Source organism: Sphaeramia orbicularis, chromosome 3, assembly GCF_902148855.1.
Source record: "Sphaeramia orbicularis chromosome 3, fSphaOr1.1, whole genome shotgun sequence".
NCBI classification, from domain to species: domain Eukaryota; kingdom Metazoa; phylum Chordata; class Actinopteri; order Kurtiformes; family Apogonidae; genus Sphaeramia; species Sphaeramia orbicularis.
In genome coordinates, this window is record NC_043959.1 from 15,776,156 (window position 1) to 15,795,824 (window position 19,669).

Below are 19,669 nucleotides of genomic sequence, written 5' to 3' on the forward strand. Positions count from 1 at the left end.
TGTTGCCGATAAAAGAGACGAGAGGAGAAAAACTGACAACGGACACCAGACTGAGCAGGCCAAAACAACTGCTGAAAAAAGTCTCATCCGGCCCAAAGTGTCTGGAAAGGACACGTAGAACCCCCATAACCCCCTTTGACTGGTCCCAAGGGGACGGGGAGAGAGAGACAAACAGTGCATGCCATTTCAGGGTGGGGGGTCGGAGGGACTCGGCCCGACCGGTCCGGGTCTGGGTCCCGGTCCGGGTCCGAGTCCGGGTCGGGGCTTAAATCAACCGGAAATGAATAAATACGAGGCACTCAGCATTCTCTCTGTCTGCAAACTGCGAAAAAGTAAGTATGGAGCGCAACTTCGGCCGAAACGTCGCAAATGAACCACGATTCACCGATAAACACAGTTTGTCGCTAATGCACGATAAAGCTCAGCCAATCACAGGACACCACTGGAAAAAGCAGATTATCAATAAAAATATCAGTAGAAACACTGTTGGGTTGTGTCAAATTAAACCATTTATTCTAATTATTAACAATCAAATCAATATCTAATTAATGGCTCCAAAAGATCTACTTTTTCTTAATTAATAATAAAACATGAAACATTTAGTTAATTCAATGAGCTTAAAATTCAGCTGCAACTAATGCTCATGTCTGATGAATCCCACTGAATAACTGTTAGTATCATGTGACACTAGATCAATAAAATGGGACTGATTTGATTTTAATAAACAGTGATTGAAAGAATAAGACGACGTCTGAAAACGACTTATTTGGTCCAAAACCCGAAGATGCTGATTTTAGAATCAGAGAAAGCAAAAAAAAAAAAAAAGGAGACATTTCATTATTTATTCACAAAAATGAGTCTATTGATCACTGATAAAAAATTTTATCCATTAATTTAATAGTAGATGAATCTTTGCAGCTTTAATTGAATTAAATATGTTTCAATTATTTATTGATCTATTTTGATACATTTTAACTGAAAAAGTCAAATAATATTATAAAAGTTCAATCGTTTTGTTTTTCCTACGTCATGTTGAATTGATTCGGTTTTAGCTTGACTTTTCTCAAATCAGACAACATTTTCATCTTGTTTTTTGTTTTTGTTGTTGTTTTTTTTAATTTACATGTTGACATTTATAATTTTGTCAGATGTTTGTCTTTACAGAATAGTTTAAATTGACTTATTTTGTTCCACTGATGATTTGGAGCGATATGATGACTGGTCAGTGACACACAGTCAGTGAATGTACCGCGGTCAATAAATGTATCATGGTCAGTGAATGTAGCACAGGTTTGATTGGTAAATTGTACATTTTTGTAAATAAAAATGTTTGTTGTTTGTTTTCTGTTGTTTATAGTTTTGTTTAGTTTCATTTTGTTTTGTTGTGTTTAGTTTCATGTTATTTTGTTCATTGTTTTGTTTAGTTTTGTGTCATTTTGTCATTTCTTCTTGTTTTGTTGTCTTGTTTTGTTGTTTCCCCTCTGTTTGTTGTTATTTTGGTTGTTTATTGAATTGTTTGTTTTGTTTACAGTTTTGCCTGTTTTCCAGCGGTCCCCTCTTTGGTATGTGTTGTTTTGGTTGTTTACTGTATTGTTTGTTGTTTTGTTTACTGTTTTGTTTACAGTTTGGCTGTTTCCCAGCGGTCCCCTCTTTTTTTGTGTTACATTGGTTGTTTACTGTATTGTTTGTTGTTTTGTTTACAGTTTTGCCTATTTCCCAGCGGTCCCCTCTGTGTTTGTTGTGTTGTTTTGGTTGTTTATTGTATTGTTTAATTTTTACCTCCGCCAAGGAGTTATGTTTTTGCCAGGGTTTGTTTGTTTGTCTGTTTGTTTGTTTGTCTGTCCGTTAGTGTGCAACATAACTCAAAAAGTTATGGACAGATTTGGATGAAATTTTCAGGGTTTGTTGGAAAAGGGATAAGGAAGAAATGATTAAATTTTGGTGGTGATCGGGGGTGGGGGGGCCCACGGGGGGTGGTGGTGGTGGAGGGGGGGGGGGGGCACTGATCGTTAGTGTGCAACATAACCCAAAAAGTTATGGACAGATTTGGATGAAATTTTCAGGGTTTGTTGGAAGTGGGATAAGGAAGAAATGATTAAATTTTGGTGGTGATCGGGGGTCAACGGGGCCACTGATCAGCCTTGGCGGAGGTCTGCGCTCTCCGAGTGCTTCTAGTTTGTTTATTGTTTTGCCTGTTTCCTGGTGGTCCCTTCTGTGTTTGTTGTGTTGCTTTGGTTGTTTACTGTTTTGTTTACAGTTTTGTCTGTTTCCCAGCGGTCCCCTCTGTGCTGTTGTGTTGTTTTGGTTGTTTATTTTGTTATTTGTTGTTTTGTTTACTGTTTTGCCTGTTTCTCTCTGTGTTTGTTGTGTTTTTTGGTTGTTTATTGTATTGTTTACTGTTTTGTTTATTGTTTTGTTCACTGTTTTGCCTGTTTCCTAGCAGTCCCCTCTGTGTTTCTTCGGTGAATCGCCATCCCTGCGCAGACGTCTGGTTCTGTGGGTTCTGGTTCCGAGCAGCGTCTCCGTACGTAGGATAATGACACATACACATTGAGTATATTAGAGTCCGTGGTTATAACAGAACAGTCTCCTGTACAAAGGGCTGGATCTCGTCACCGTGTGAACGTGTGCATGTGCAGCAGTAAAACCCAAAGGCGCCCGACTCCCAGGTCCAGGTCGTCTGGATCCGATTGGATTCTGGGCTTTTTTGTTTGGACGTGAAGTGACAGTGAAGTGAAGTGGGCGTGTTTCCAAATGGGATGAAATGAGGACAGAACAGTGATGTTAAAGGGATAGAAAATGCACTTTTTAAAATGCCACGCGCCGCCTCATGCAATGGCCGCCGCGCTCGCCGTGACAAACGAAACAGGAAATGACGGAGCCCTTTAAAATGGATCTACTCTTGCAGCATAGTTCTGTAGCGCATAGTGCGAGTGTTACCGCCGGGGTCACGGAGGGGTCGCGGAGGGGTCGCGGGTCATGCTCTCATCAGGCCTGAACCTTGGCGCTCAGCGGCGGCGGACGCCCATGCATGTGTGTCCGGTGCCCCCCCCCACCCCTCGCTTAAAGCTGCACTCGGACATGTTTTCTACGGTTGCAAGCTCAAAAAGAAGCGTCTGAAACTGAAACGGGCTTCAACACAGGAGAGAAGAGAGCGTCCGTCCGTCTGTCCGTCGCTCAGCCTCCGGTCCAATCAGAGAGTCCGTCTCAGCAGGTCAGAATAGAATATATCAGATTATCAATAAGTCTATAGATCATACCTGTATATGCTTAAATAAGAAGTGAATGAACAGAATGGCTACTCCAATATTGAGTAAAATGACCATAACCACCAGAAAGAGCTGGAGCCCTGAAACACAAGAGAAGCAGAAGAAGAAGAAAAATTAGTCAAACATCATCAGAAAAACACTTGACAAACTAATAAAAGCAGAACTGAGCTGCAGAACAGAACCAGAACACAGATCAATGACCCACAACATTCAGATCAATCACACATTATAAAACACTAGTTTGTAGTTTGGCAATGGGCATGACCATATTTGGACAGAGAGGTGGAGCAGCAGGCACAAGGCGTAATAGGGTGATGCTAATGCTAAATGCTAACTTATCGACTCAAATTCAAGTGAAATGGTAACAGTGTTTATCCATAAGTTTTATTTAATAAACATAAGCTTTGAAGGTTCTATTCAGATGTGACAGATGGAGGTGGGGTCTCAGAGGGACCTCAAAGGGTTGGAGGCAGAGTCTCAGATAGACCTCACAGGGTCCAAATAAAACCAGTGTCACCAGAATGACAACAGGACAGAAGTACTGGTACTGGTTCAGTGGAAGTCTATGGAGACATCGCCCTAGTGGCTGTTAGTGGTATTACACTGGTTTTATTTTGGAGTCCTGAACCCTGGTATCAGGTCCATGGAGGTCCACCATGATCACATCATGAAAAACACCTGGTGAGGGTGCACCTGGGCTGACCCAGTCCATAATCTGTACCAGATTTGGACCTTCTATGCGCGGAACCACCTCGACTTCACATCTACATCTGCAAACCAACAACCCACACCTCTACTCAGGACCAGAACCACTGTCCCTGGTGGACTTGAACCCACCTTGGACCATCCTGCTGGTCTGATTCACAGGGTTTGACTTCAACCTTCAACAACCACCATCCATCCAATGCCAAACCATGGCCTCCCTCAGACGTCCCACAAACCCCACCCCCTCAGCTTTAACCTTCTTCCACAGAGATGCTTGACTGAGCCAGAACTCTGAAGCAGAACTCTGAACCAGATCCACCAAAGGTCTCACAGAATGTGGACATAGATCTGGAGACTGAGTGTACTGGAACTGGTACTGGTACCCACACCTGCACCTTCCCGTCCACCTCCACCCAAACCACCCAAAATTCTGACACTCACTGAGTTTGTTTTGAGGGTGAGCTGCTCTCCGTCCTGCTCCAGTGTGATTGGCTGAGACTTTAAGGGCGGGACAGGGTCAGATCTCTGTGCAGTGGCCACTCCTCCAGCTCCGCCCCCACATTCAGGTTGTCCAGCATCTGAACCGAGTCCACCGAGCCCTCTCTGACAGGCCGCAGGCCGCCACCACGGGACCGCAGCAGCCGCCCCCCTGCCGCCGTGGCACCCGGAGACTCCAGAACCCGGCTCGGCTGCGAGTCCGGACTCTGGAGCCTCATGTCCACCGTGTAGTCGCTGGTCCGCTCCTCGTCCCGCTCCGGGAGGCGGGAGTGGGCAGGGCTCCACCGGAGGGTGCCGTCGGTGGTCCAGTCCAGTTGATGGTCGCTGTGTAATGGGGGGTGCTTGGGGTGGGCATGGTTAGAGAGCGCAGAAGGGGTGGTCCTTAATGGTGTGATTGGACATGATATACTCTTGGGGCTTGTGATTGGACAAAGCATGCTCAGAAGTCTTGTGATTGGACATGTTGTGGTCCTTGTGATTGGATAAAAGTGCACCTGCGGCTTGTAATTGGACGAGGTGTTGTGATTGGCCGACGAATGATCCCATGTTTTGTGATTGGACGACGAGTACTCCCTCGACTTGTGATTGGACGAGACATGCTTGGAGGGCTTTTGGTTGGACAGTGAGTGCTCCCATGTTCGATAGGCAGGGCCGTGTTCCCGTGACTTGTGATTGGCCAACGGTTTGTCCCGTGCTCTGTGATTGGTCAGCTCGTGGCCGTTGATCTGACCCTCCGTCTCCTCCAGCAGCGATGGCGTCGTGGAGCGGCTGCTGCATCCGCCCCCTCGATCCGGATACATGTCGTCGGTCCACGTGTTGGTCCCGCCCCGTGGCAGGTCTAGGCCACGCCCCTCCACCAGCACCTGGATCTCAGCCCCTCCCTGTTCGTCCAGGGCGCTCTGCCTCATGAAGCAGGCATTTCGGGGCCGGTGGGTTTTTTGGGTGGGCTGCGGGGCGGGGAGGCGGGGACGCTGAGCACCGGGCTGAGGTCGGGCGAGATGACCGGGGGCGTAGTGTCAGGCGTGCACAGCTCTGGACTGTCCGTCCCCGTGGAGATCACCTCGTGGTCTTTGTCCTTCCCATCCTGGTGTTTGGGCCGTTGACATTCTAGACCTGAGGAACAACAGGGGTAAAGGGTTAGGTCCACATTCAGGACACACATGGACACCTGATGTCCACTTAGGTCTATGTCCACTCAGGCCTACGTCCACTCAGGTCTGTGTCCACTCAGGTTTACGTCCACTCACCGTTTCCATAGATGTGAAAAGATGGAGACAGTTCTTTGGCTGCGATCCGAGCCAGACGACACTCCTCCATGGCTTTATGAGCTACACCTTCAGCTGATTCCGCCTTCCCACGAGCGTGACTCATCCTGGACAGAGAGAGACGGAGACAGGTGGAGACAAACAGAGACACGTGGAGACAGACAGAGACAGATGGAGACAGGTGGATTGTGTCATATTTCATTCATATGTTCATGTGTCACAGAAACAGTTTTTTTGTTTCCTGTTGAATCTGAAACTCAGACTGAAATGTCATAAACGTTGATCCAGGGTTCGACTCTTCCAGGTGTTTTTATGAATCTGGATCTGATACCTGAGATCTGATACCTGAGGTCTGGGTTCTAAGGTCTGGGTTCTGAGGTCTGGGTTCTCTACAGTCTGTTTAGTTTCATTGGTTTATTCGATTATAATTTAACAAAACAAACCAATGTTTAACTAAAAAGAAACAGAAAAACCTTAAATATAGAGTTTGTTCCGTTTGTTCTTTAGTCAGAACTGGACCAGACATGTGTCTGCGTTCATCCGAAGGTTCTGAGTGGAACCTTGGTGGACCTGCAGCTCCGCTGTTGGGTCTCTGTGTATGTAGAGAACCTCCTGCTGTGGACTCACCTGGACATGGCGATCTCCGCCTTCTGCTTGGCGATGTCCGCCGCCTTCTCCTCCGCCGCCTCCACGGCACGGTCCACCTTCTCACGGATCTTGCTGGCTCTCAGAGGGATCAGGTTCTTTCGTTTGCCACTGACCAGGACGTTCTGTTTGTACTTTCCTTCTTCTTTGGTTCCGTCGGGGAAGGTGGTGCATCCGTAACCGTGCCTCTTATTCCCCGCCCACTCGCCGGCGTAGTGCAGGCCATCGGAGCGCCGCCCACACCCCACCCCCCCTCTGGTCGCTCCTCCACTCGCCGGCATACATCTCGGTGACAGTGGCGTCGACGGGGGCGCCCTGCTCGCTCTCACTGGCGTTGGAGTGGATGTCGGAGGCGGCGGAGCTGACGGTGCTCATCCCGGCTTCGCTGCAGAACGAGCTCTGTTTGCTCAGCTGACTGGCCAATGAACTTTTAGACTCCGAGCGCCGCAGCTTCAGCCCGCTCAGGATGGACTGACGGAAGCGTCCCTTGCGTTTCCTCTGCCGCTCAGCCTCACTGGGCGCTGTCAGGGCGAAGCCGCCGCGGCCCACGGGACTTCCCGCCAAACCTGCCGCCACGCCGTCTGTGGGTGTGGGGGCGGAGCCATCCTCTGCCATCGGAGGGCCGTGGCTGTGCTCGGACCGGAGGGAGTTTATGGACGTACGCAGAGGGAACAGGATGACGGCCGCCATGCCATAGGGAACGCTCTGCCGCACGCCGTAACCGTGACGCATCCCACTGAGCCACTGGCCCTGATACGTTCCTGAAACAGATACATGAGAGCTGAAGGACTCAACTGTGAGACACAGACACACTTAGTTCAGTCATAGTTTGTTTTATGACACGTCCACAAATATACAAACATTTAACCCTTAAAACCCAAACATCTACTGATATAAACTGTTTAACACCTGCTGATCCACTAATAAAATACAGTTCTTCATCTTTTCATGGTCATCAGATATGACCCATTTGGACTTTCAGAGGCCCCGTAGTTACTGCGGAAACACCGTCATCTTCTCCAACATTGATTCTCCAGTAAAACCCATGGAGTTGGATCAGTGACAGTGATGGACACACTTGGTTTATGTTCAGTTAATGACAGATTGGACTGAAAAAGACACCGTTTATTCAGTTTGATCTGTTACTGATACAATAACCATCAACTTTATCTGATCTTTAATGAACATCTACATGATCAGTGAAATAAATATAAAAAATACAGGATTTATACTGAAGCAATACAGGATAATAATACAATAGGTGATGTCACAGACTCTGGTTCTTAAGGGTTAAACACTTTCCTCTGTTTGACTAATACACATTTTCAGATTCCTTGTTTAGTCTAAACTTTGGACTTTGTGTTTTTATTCAGAACCTCATTAACAGAACCATGAGGTCAGGATTTGAACCTGAACTCAGTCTGAACCCAGGACTCATGGGAGGGGTTTTTCAGTTTTCATCTTGGTTTTGTCTCATTTTGTCTTTAATAAATAATATAAAACTACAACAAATCTCATTCAGGACTAAAATCTGTCTTTAAAATGAAGAAATACTGAAAAAATGACTGATTGTAGAAGCTTGTGTTGATTAATTGAAGTCAACGTGTTGTTTCACCGTTTTAAAGGTGTCTGTCACGACTTTGTGACTAAATCTGATTAAAATGATCATTGTTCCATTAAAGTGTTTATTTCATATCATAAAGAAACAAATAAATCAGTAAATGAGTTAGGGTTGTGTTCAGGGAACAGGCTGGGGTTGCGTTCAAGGAAGGGGCTAGTGTTGCATTCAGGATCCTGCTGAGTTTCTGTAAATCCTAAATCTCAACTGTCAAAGGTACTGAGTCAGTTTGTCTATGTGACATTATGGGGATGTAGAGTAAATCTGTTCCTACACTCACGTGTGGGAGACAACGGCGGTTCTCATGATATAAATGCTAGACATGACATTGAAGAGTGTTACAAAGGTCAGAGGTCATCAGGTTGAGGTCACAGTGAGTGTGTAGGAGATGACTGTAACTCAATGTAAAGTCCCCTGATTGTCAGGTAAGTCACTCTGTGTGTGTGTTATTCTTATCAGCCTCATTAATGAAAACAGGCGCATTCACAGGCATTGTGAAAATGTGTCAGCTCGTGCGTGCTATATTCATCTGTCAGTGTCTCACGCAAGAGGAGCGGGGCTGTCACGTGACACAGACTGACCCGGAGCCGGACTTGGACCCAGACCCTGACAGGGACCTGGACCCGGTCTGATCCTGTTGCATCCGTCAGCCTATATTAGATCAGCCAATCAGAGCGCAGGAGCGGAGCCCCCAAGCTGCTCCCTGGTGACACGCTGACCCGCTGTCTGCCGTCACCATGGTGACCCGGGACTGTCTTCCATTATCATGGTGACCAGAGAGGCAGGAAGTGGAGGCAGAAACCAAAAGAACCGATACATTGAGCTAAAGCAGGACCGTCCCTGAAGCTCCACCTCCTCTGTCCTCAGAGTTTGACTGTCCCTGAAGCTCCACCTCCTCTGTCCTCAGAGTTTGACTGTCCATGAAGCTCCGCCTCCTCTGTCCTCAGAGATTGACTGTCCCTGAAGCTCCGCCTCCTCTGTCCTCAGAGTTTGACTGTCCCTGAAGCTCCGCCTCCTCTGTCCTCAGAGTTTGACTGTCCAGTCATTGGACCTGATTCAACCGATAAGTTTGAACTGATTCATTATCAGTAAAGTTCTAATCTGATTGATGACTTCACCATCCTTTTGTCAGGTATGACTCCTTCTGTTTCACTCTTCTGTTGTTTCCTTCATCTGCCTTTGCGTCAATAAAACCTATGGTTCATCTCAGACATGTTTGATTATCTGATTAGAAGAAATGGATCTAAATGGGAGTCACAGATCAATACACATGTGGTTCTATCATCATTGAAGTGTTACCTTAACGTGCGTTCATTTATGCTTTTTCAGATTCTGTTTTTATCATCATTTTCCTTATTCTTCAAACCTGTAAAACCACCCTGTTCTATGTGTGGTTCTGTTCAGACTGGTCCAGTTCAGTCTGGTACTGAGTATTTAAAGTTTCTATTCCACAATAAAGTGTCTACTCCACAAGATGAAACAATAATTTTTCTTTTCTTCTTTTCGTTCTTCATTCATATTCCTTTTTCTGCGTCTATAAATCAAAGTTTTCCTCATAAAACCTGAAAAATTATAATTTAAGGAGTTGATTTGTCAAAAAACCTAAACAGAACTCACTGACAGAAGATTGAAAAATAAACCAACGTGACAGACTCAAGAGGCAGAGAACCTGGACCTGAACGGAACTTGAGCCTGAACAGAACCTGGATGTTCTGGAAACATACCTCCTACCTCTAAATACTACATTACCCATGAGCCTCAGTCTCCACAGAAAAAAGGCTTCAGACTCAACTGAAGCAACACTTTACACCTCGTAGAAACAGGAGAGTTTGAAACTCCTGATTGGATTGTTTATCAGTGAAGTGCATCTTGGGAGACGTAGTTAAAACTCAGTTCTTAGTCTGTAGGTTGAGTCAGAGTTTGCGTTAACGTCGAAGCAACAGTGAAAGGATGAAAATCTAAACTAAGTCAACGCATCAGAATAAAGACCGAATAATAAATAAACAACACTAACACTGAAATAGATGAATGTAGGAGACAGACGTCCTCCAGGAAGATCTAAGCTTTCATTTCAGGAGTTGGAACGTTCCTTGTGGATCAGTGACTTGAGTCCAAACTAAAGAATCTGCACATGTTCAGAGATGCTGGGGTCGGATTTATTCACATCTAAACCTCCTTCAGATCCATGAAGAGTCAAAAAATGTCCAACAGTGTCTCCTGAAGGTGAGGAGACGTTTATAAAACCGTAGACTCGGGATATAGACCATGTTCTGGACCATGTTCTGCACCATATTCTGGACCATATCTTGGACCATGTTTTGAACCAAGTCTGGACCATGTTCTGAACCGGGTCCTAGACCATGTTCGGAACTGGGTCCTGGACCATGTACTGGACCAGGGTTTGGTAGTGGACATAGACTAACAGACAGTTGATCTTCTGAACGTCCTGGTTCGTTTAGAACCACCTGCTGGTCTAAATAATAACCCGGTTCATCAGGTTCATTAGTTTTACTCTTTTTTTTTTTTACCCTTTTTTATTTGAAGAAACATCATCCATCAGATCCCTGTGGTTTAAATGGCTTTGATCAACCCATCGTTCACCGGGTTTTTGAAGGTTCTGATGGTGTTTCAGTCCAGGAACCATGCACTGAGAAACATCTGTCTGAGCGTCTTAACCCTAAAATAGGTCAGTGCTGACCTGGTGGATGTTCGGAGGAACCCACAGAGTACAGAAATAAACCACGCTGGGTTATTTTACTCATCATTTTGTGGAGAGCAGACAGTTTCTCAAAATAAAAACTAAAAACTAAAGCTGAAAAAACCTTGACTAAACAGTTCATCTGGACAAGACCCACCTCACTGTCTCATACGCTGCCCTGATCTGATCATGTGACTATCATGTGATGGACGGTCAGTGTCACATGTCCTGACCCCACCTGTACATACCTCCGTCGGAGTAGGTTTCGGTTCCGTATCCGTCCTGCAGCCCGTTGCTCCACGTCCCCTCGTAGCGGGCACCACTGGCCGTGCTCTCCAGCTGCCCGTAGCGACCTTTGAACCCCTGCGTCCACTCCCCCCTGTACTCCCAGCGGCCTTTGCTCTCCACGCCAATGCCGTGGCGCTTTCCCTGCGCCCACGTGCCCTGGTAGCTGTTCCCGCGGGGCCACGTGTAGACGCCAGGACCTCGAAGCCGTGGCTCCAGGCACCGGCGTATTCGCCCTGGCCCTGCGGCCCTGTGCACACCCCCCGCCCATGGGCCTTCCCCTGCCTCCCACCCCCGCAGTACGACCCCCCGTCATCAAAGTCAAACCTGCTCCAGTGGACATGCATGAAACAGGTCCAGGCAAATCCGTAGAACGTCAAGAAGAAGGAGCAGAACGCGATGGTTCAAGTACAGGTTCTGGTCCACGCTGGAGGTTTAGGATCCAAACCCTAAAACCAAGATTCTTCAAGTTTGTAAACTCCGGATGTGATGCGGTTTGGATGGACCTGGTCTAAAGTCCCCAACCAGACATCAGCTGGACGACCATTAATTCAATACGAAGACTGAAGAACAGCTGATTCTGTTTTTGTTGTTGAGTCAAACCTGGACATGAAACCGGTCCAAGAAAATCCGTAGAAGAAGAAGAGGAACCGGTTCAGGTTCAGGCCATGTTCATATGAATTCCTCTTATTTTTAAAAAACAGCCTTTATTCCACATGTCCACGCCGACCCTTAATGGTCCCTAAAATGCAGGTGCTTTCTGACGGTCTTCAGGCTTCCCATCCGTCCTGGAAGAAACACAATCTGAACCAAAACAAATCCTGAACCTGGTTCTTTCAACATGGATCAGCTGTTTGTGCCAAACCTCCAGAGGACATAAATGAACCAGGTCTAGATGAATCAGTAGAAGAACAAAACCGGTCCAGGTTCAGTCCAAGAACCTGATGTCTCCAACCAGGACCAGAGACTGGACCCTGCTCTGGATGGGCCTCAGTTCAGTTCTTCTCACACTTTAAATAATCCCAGGTTGTAAACTCCATAAACGAACTCAATGCCTGATTGGAGAAAAGTCCTTTCCCTAATTGGTCCCTCTCAGATCACATGATCCTTTTGGAAGAGCAGCAGACATTAGCCTTGAAGGCGGATCATTAAATGTGAAGACAGACTTACAGGTGCTTCTGTTGTTGGTATCAAGTCAAACCTGATGATGAACCAGGTCACGGTGGTTCAGACTCAGGTTCCAGTCCACACTAATACATTACGTCCACTTTGGTCTTTCAGGATCTTTAGACTTTTTACTGAGGTCAGATGTGTTGGGGTTTCTGGGGTGAAAGAAAAATGGTCGGATCAAAGCTGCTGAGATAAGCTTCTGCACCTGGGAGTTCGGTTTAGGTTCAACGACCGTGATGGAACCTTTCCAAACAGCGTTGATCATTTTGGTCCGATTACTGCATTCAGGCTCCACCGATCCAAACGGACAAAACACCGCCGGCTCTTAAAACCTGGGACTGTGAATCGTACATCTTCTCTGCTACACAACCCTTGACGACAATCTGTTAATTCAACTCGGAGGTTAAAGGTCGACCGAGGCAGATGTAACTTGGAAAAAAAACTGAACATCGAAGTCAAAGGAAGAAATAAGGACGTAATGAACCAGTAAATGTGGATGTAAACGTCTGAAACTTTATCTTTTCAGTTGTTTTTCTTCTTCAGAGCCCAGTTCTGATGATACCGATAGTTAGCGAACCATTAATTATTGTGTTTTCATCGTTGTGTCGGTGGATTCCACTCATCCTGTCCTTTTTGTGTCTTTAGCAAATGTTGAGGAGCTACATTCTGCATCTCCTCGTGCTACATTCACTGTCCGTGGAACATTGTGGCGTCGCCCGTCGGACGGAGGCTATTTGTGAAACTTTGCTCGTCTGGACATTTCTAAAACGTATCAGTGTGGATGAAGCTTCGGTCACACAGGGAGGAGGCCTCGGCTGGAGGTTCCGGGCCTCGACTCTTCTTCCTCCTCCTCCTCCTCCTCCTCCTCCTGCTGCTGCTGCTGCCGTTGGATTCACCGGCTCCACCTGAACACCATCACCTGACAACAGAGAAGCAGTCGAAGCCTCGGCGGTGGCTTTGGTGGTGTCGGCTTCTCCCCATGGGGCATGCAGTGCTCCTCCTTCCTCCTCCTCCGCCTGCCGCCACCGATCCTCCTCGCAGCCGGGGCTCTGCTCGGCTCGTCAGCCCGTCGCCTCCTCCTTCTGCCTCCACCAGACGATGAGGAGGAGCGGCAAAGCGAGGCCTAGGCTTTTCCGTCGGTCCCAGAGGCCCACGGGGCAGAGCTCAGAGCATCGCCACGCCGCTGCCGCAAAAACACACAGAGACACATTAAGAGGAGATTTACATCAGCAAACAGCCCCAGCAGACACACCAACACACCTCAGGAGGCAGGAGGACGGGGATGCTCGGCGGACACCCCCCAGCGCAACGACTCCACCTGACGCCCAAGCAGCAGGACGCGCAACGATGCCCCTCCGTCGGGGATTTTCACTGCTTTCGCATCCTCTGAAAATCCACCAAGTCATCTGTCCCCCCTCTTGTTTTTCGGCCTGTTCCTCTCCCCTCGCCGTCTCTGGAAAACCTGCTCATTACAGGACTGTTCCACCCCAGCCTGCACCCCTCCCCCACTCACTGGGCTCTTAAAGAGATAGGGACGCGAGGATGGAGACAGGGAGGAGGGGGATGGAGGAGGGGGGAGGGAGGATGGAGGAGGGGGGAGGGAGGATGGAGGAGGGAGAGGGTGGATGGAGGAGGGAGGGGGAGGATGGAGGATGGAGGGAGGAGAGAGGATGGAGGAGGGGGAGGATGGAGGATGCTGCCAGGAGCTGCATGGACCCGACTCATTGGCTCATTCGTTCACTGCTGCTCTTCCCTTTGGGGATTCATCCTGCTTTTCCTAATTATCCAGCCTCATTTCAAACCCCCCCCCCCTTTCTTCTTCTTCCTCCTCTCTCCTCCTCCTCCTCCACCACTGAATTCTGGGTAGTCAGCGGTCTGTTTCCTGATAACTGTTGGTTTGTTGCTCATGATTCCGTCGGTTCTGTCTTTACAGGATCATTGTCATTTTCGTTTCGTTCAGAGAGGCTGAAGCTGAGGTCCAGACCAGATGAACTCCATTTACTCCAATAAATAAATAAATAAATAAATAAAGAAATAAAGAAAGAAAGAAAGAAAGAAAGAAAGAAAAAAAGAAAGAAAGAAAGAAAGAAAAAGACCTGGTTCAGACTTGAATCAAAGAAACCAGGTCAAATCAACCCAAGTCAAACACACGGAGTAAAAACCCACAGAAGTTTTTTAGTTGATCTGATCAGTTTATGTTTCTGAAAAATTCATTTTGTGAAGAAATGACTGAGTTTGATGAAAAACAGAACAAAAATGAAACAAAAAATAATCATTGAAGGGAAAAATGAACAAAAATGAACAAATATTCAGAAATGAAGAAACAATCATAAAACAAATGAAAGGACAAACAAAAAATTAATAGTAATTTAAAAAAAAACTGAAAAAAGAACAAACACTGAAAGGAGAAGCAACAAATAATAATAATAAGAATGAACATAAAATGAACATTGGGAAGAAAATTGTAAATACTGAGGCTCACTGATTGGGAACCCCCAGATGTCTTCAGTACTTCATCCCCATGGTTGGCCCAGGTCCAGTTCAGGGTCATAGTTCAGATCAGAACAGAACCAACTGAGAAAACAGTCCAACTTTCAGAAAAAGACTCATTTTTACACAAGTCAACTGTCCAAGCTTGGTTTAATGACGGCGTTCCACAGGGTTCTTCCCTTGGGCCAGTTCTTTTTCCATTACAGTATATATGCTGTTAGTACATTATTCTATAAGCATGATCTGAACTGAAGATAAAAGTCAGTTGGTAAAAGTGACTGAAAGATCTAAACACCCCATTATTCCTGGACTCTCCTTCGACTAAACTAAGACCAAAGCAGAGTTCTTGTCTTTGGTTTAAACTGTCCCATATACATAGCCCGTCTGGATTATATTAGTCTGTCATCAGTTCAACCTGAGAAACCTTTTTTCATAAGGAATTATTATATAAAACACATATTGAACAAGTGTCTACATAAACCTTCATCCATCTATGTAACATTAACAAAATTAGGAATATAATGTCCCCCACCAATAGACAAATATTGGTCTATTTATCACTGCTAGGTTTAGTACTGTGACTCTATGATCAGGATGTCCAAAACATTCCATAAAAGACCTCGAGTTCATCCAAATACAGCCTAATCTAACCCTATCCAATCAGGTGTATAAGACCCACTCCCCCTACAGGTTTATTAGACCACTCCCCCTACAGGTGTATAAGTCCACTCCCCCTACAGGTGTATTAGACCACTCCCCCTACATGTGTATAAGACCACTCCCCCTACAGGTGTATAAGACCACTCCCCTAGAGGTTTATGAGTCCACTCCCCCTACAGGTGTATAAGACCACTTCCCCTACAGGTTATGAGACCACTCCCCCTACAGGTGTATAAGTCCACTCCCCCTACAGGTGTATAAGACCACTCCCCCAACAGGTGTATAAGTTCAGTGTCCCCCACCAATTATCAGAACCGAAGAAGTCTCTTATATGAGACACAAAACATTTTCAAAAGAGCCAAACCAGTCCAGCTGAACCTAGAAGAACCTAGAAGAACCAAGAAGAATGACGACCTGGACAAATGAGAACCTACACAAACAGACTCATCACAGATGTTTGACCTTTCCAGCTAACTAAACTACACTTAACTAAACTACAGCTGACTAAATTACAGCTAACGAAACTACAGCTAATTAAACTAGTTAACTCAACTACAGCTAATTAAACTACAGTTAACTAAACTACAGCAAATTAAACTACAGCTAGCTAAACTACAGCTAACTAAACAACAGCTAACCAAACAACAGCTAATTAAACTACAGCTAGCTAAACTACAGCTAATTAAACTACAGTCAGTGAAATGACAGCTAACTAAACTACAGCTAATTAAACTACAGCTACCTAAACTACAGCTACCTATACTACAGCTAATCAAACTACAGCTAATTAAACTACAACTAACTAAACTACAGTTAAACTACAGCTAATTAACTACAGCTAGCTAAACTACAATTAAGCTAACTAAACTACAGCTAATTAACTACAGCTAGCTAAACTACAGTTAACTAAACTACAGCTAACTAAACTTCAGCTAATTAAACTACAGCTAACTAAACTTCAGCTAATTAAACTACAGTTAACTAAACTACATCTAATTAAACTACAGCTAATTAAACTACTGATAATTAAACTACAGGAGTCCGTTAAAGAGATTGTGGTGGATATTAGGGGGGCGTGCCTCTCACCCAGCAGGACAGTGGGTAGGGTTTACATTCCTGGTTTTTCTGATGCACTTGTTCCTGTGATCGCGTTGGTTTGGCGTTTCTGAAATAAAGGTCAGATCCACCTTCAGCTCCTGTCTTCTCTTCATCCTGCCACAATATTAAAGATTGGATGATCAACTTAAACACAAATTAAACTGAAGTCGTTCTGTTTAAACTCAGACTTAACTGAAGTTGTATTTAAACTCAGACTAAACTGAAGTCGTCCTGTTTAAACTCAGACTAAACTTAAGTCATTGTGTTTGGACCTAAAATTATTATGGGATGCAGTGTCCAGTGAAGTGGTCACCATAGATGCTGTTACCATGGAGACCTAAACCACTGTGATGAATCTAGTCCTTATTTGAGATCAGGTTTATCATTTAAATCTCACATTAAACAGGTTTATAAAACGGCCTTTTTCCATCTGTGTCACTGGAGTAAAATCAGACAGATTGAAAAAAATGATGCAGAGAAATGAGTCCATGCTTTATTATGTTCAGATTTATGGAAGAGGATTAGGGCCACTGAAAAAAAAAGTCCGATATTTTATTATTATTATTATTATTATTATTATTATTATTATTATTATGAGAAAAAAGTCCGAATTCTGAGGAAAAAATCTGAATTCTGACTTTTTTCTTAGAACTTTTAAATGAGTTTTTATCTACCTCTACTTGGTGCTAGCTAATGCTAACGCATTCAGAGCTGTTTAAGCTAACTGTATCAGTGTGAGTAGGAATATGACCGAGGAAAGGAAATGGATACACACACGAACATCTACAATAACTTTTCCTGTTTACTGAACACTTCCACACTATTTTATTCCACACTATTATTCCACTGGAAAATAAACTTACCTTCCCTCGATGAAGAACACAGGGCCTTCAATCCACAATGATGACGATCCTAGCAAGAACCGTTAGCCACTTAGTACTTATATCTGCCTCTACAGCAAGTAAAACAACAAGTAAAACTCCATCTGTTCATCTAAGAGTGAAAATGGTTTCTGCCAGAACCCCCAGATGTATAAAAAAGTCACATAAATCCATCATTATGTCAGCCTGTTGTACTCCTGCATGTCAGAAAGCAAAAGTGACACTCTGCCTGATTGTAAGAAAAAAAAATTAGGAATTCTAATAAAAAAAGTCAGAATTCTGACTTTTTTCTCAGAATAATAATTTTAAAAATGTGACCTTTTTATTTTTTTCCAGTGGAACTAATCCTCTTCCGTTCAGACTAGATTGTTTTGTTCTGTTTGGTTTATTTCACATTTAAAACATGTTTAATATGTTAGTAATTTATATATTTGCTGCGTTATTTGATTCATTTTCCTGATAAATTGGACATAGAGTCTTCATTCATTTTTCAAACCATCACTTTCTTCATATTTAATGTGAGGTCATGAAATGACGTAAATAACCACGCTGTTTTAACCCTTTCATGCATACTGGTCACTACAGTGGACAGTTATTCTACAGCTGCTCTCTTGTATATTCATGGATTTTGTTGTTTTATTTTCGTATCAGCCAACACAGTGGACGCTCATGCATCATCCCATACACAGCAATTCATACCATTACTGTAACTTTGCAGTTCTAGATAAACCTGATCTGCACTAACATGTTTGAGTGTAAATCAAGTGCTTGTTATTGTTATTAGACTGTAATTAACAGTTTTTGTTTTTTTAAACAAAATGGTTTCTTTTTTGCATATTATCTCCATGAAGTGAGTAATGACCTGTATTAGTGTATGTTAAAAGGCGAGAAAACATCAGATTAGCTGCATTAAAAATGTTTTTATGTTATAGTTTTCACACAGTATATCAGTAAATACGTTTCTTTGCTTCAAAAATTAAATGTATGGTGTCCACCTGAATGAATATTTTTGCAACTCCATGAAAAATAGGTTCATAAAAAATGTCAGTCGCATTGTTTTATTTAATGCCTAGAGGAATAAAAACACTCAGGAAAAAAAAACGTAATTAATTCTCTCTTAATTCATGCATGAAAGGGTTAATTGGTGTGTTATCTGCACAGAGTAGTAGCATTCTGTGTATGGAATTTTTTGTGCCAATATATTCAAACAAAATGTTTAAATTTTCAAACAAAATATATGAATTTGAAAGAATAAAAGTCACCCAGGCAAAAAAAAAAAGGAATTGCAAAATCAAAACCTATAAGTTATAAACAAATGGTCTGTTATTGTGTAAAGTAGTAATAATAATATTATTATTATTGTATCAGTTTTAGAGCGCTTTTCTAAGTACTCACGGTATTTGTATTTTGCTCTTTTCACATCATGTCCTTTTGTTTCCACTTCTCTCTGCTCGTTTCTTGCTGCTGGTGATGCGGTTACACTTTTTCGTTTGCGCTCCGTGATTCTTTGTTTAGTTTTGACACAAACCTCTCGGGTGGGCGGATTCTTTAAGAGATACATCCTCATTGGCTAATACATTTTTGAGTGACACGATCAAAAATTGTGCCTTAATCTCATTATTCAAATCCAGACTCAAATTCTTTCTGCTAAAGAAATAATTCTACATTTCATACGATGTTCATTTTAAACATTTTTCATGATTGTGAAAATTAAACCCTATGAGTCTTGATTGTTTTCACAGAAATAAAATATATTTATTTATTCTGCATACTTGTGATTTTTAAAACCTATATGTGAAGCTGTAAACAGTAAAGTGATGATTATTAACACTCTGCTTTCCTTACGGCTGGCTCGTTGAGGCTGAAACATAAAGAGGCACAAGGACAACAGGGTTTGAAGTTTGAAATCAAATATCTGATTTTTATGGACATGGACGGGACAAATGAACCGTCTATTATGAACACATGGACACAGAGGCTCAGGGACAACAGACAACAACAGGAGAGCCTTTCAGCCAATAAGAGGCAAGAAAGGCAGTACCTTCCCCTTCTTCCAAATTTATGACCTGAAAGTTGTTCGTATGGAGTTCAGGTGTCACATGACTATCCATCCAGCGAACAAGTGAACACCAGGTCTGTGTGTAAACAAAATGACATGATGTGAAGAGAGACAAACACCAAACACTTTACACAATAACAGACCTTTTTTTTTTTTGCAAGTTTGAGGTTTGACGATTACTTTTTTTTTTTTGCTTGGATGACTTTTATTCTCTTTCCAATTCATATATTTTGTTTGAGAATTAAAAAGTTTTGTTTGAATACATTGGCACAAAAAAAATTTCATATCTGCGTCTGTGTTTGTACCACAGAGGGTCAGGGTTATGAAC

The 19,669-nt window shown here is 43.9% G+C and overlaps 1 protein-coding gene and 1 pseudogene across 1 annotated transcript in view; both read right to left on the minus strand.

Annotated features, from left to right (window-relative positions):
• The window catches only part of LOC115413485 (cathepsin D-like), a 17,335-nt gene extending 13,219 nt beyond the window's left edge, over positions 1–4,116 (minus strand). Inside the window, 1 exon segment of the mRNA XM_030126362.1 lies at positions 4,107–4,116. Within this exon segment, the coding sequence (XP_029982222.1) occupies positions 4,107–4,116 (10 nt within the window).
• A 109-nt stretch (positions 4,117–4,225) lies between these two features.
• LOC115413495 (junctophilin-3-like) lies at positions 4,226–11,330 on the minus strand (annotated as a pseudogene).
• Positions 11,331–19,669: the final 8,339 nt, after the last annotated feature.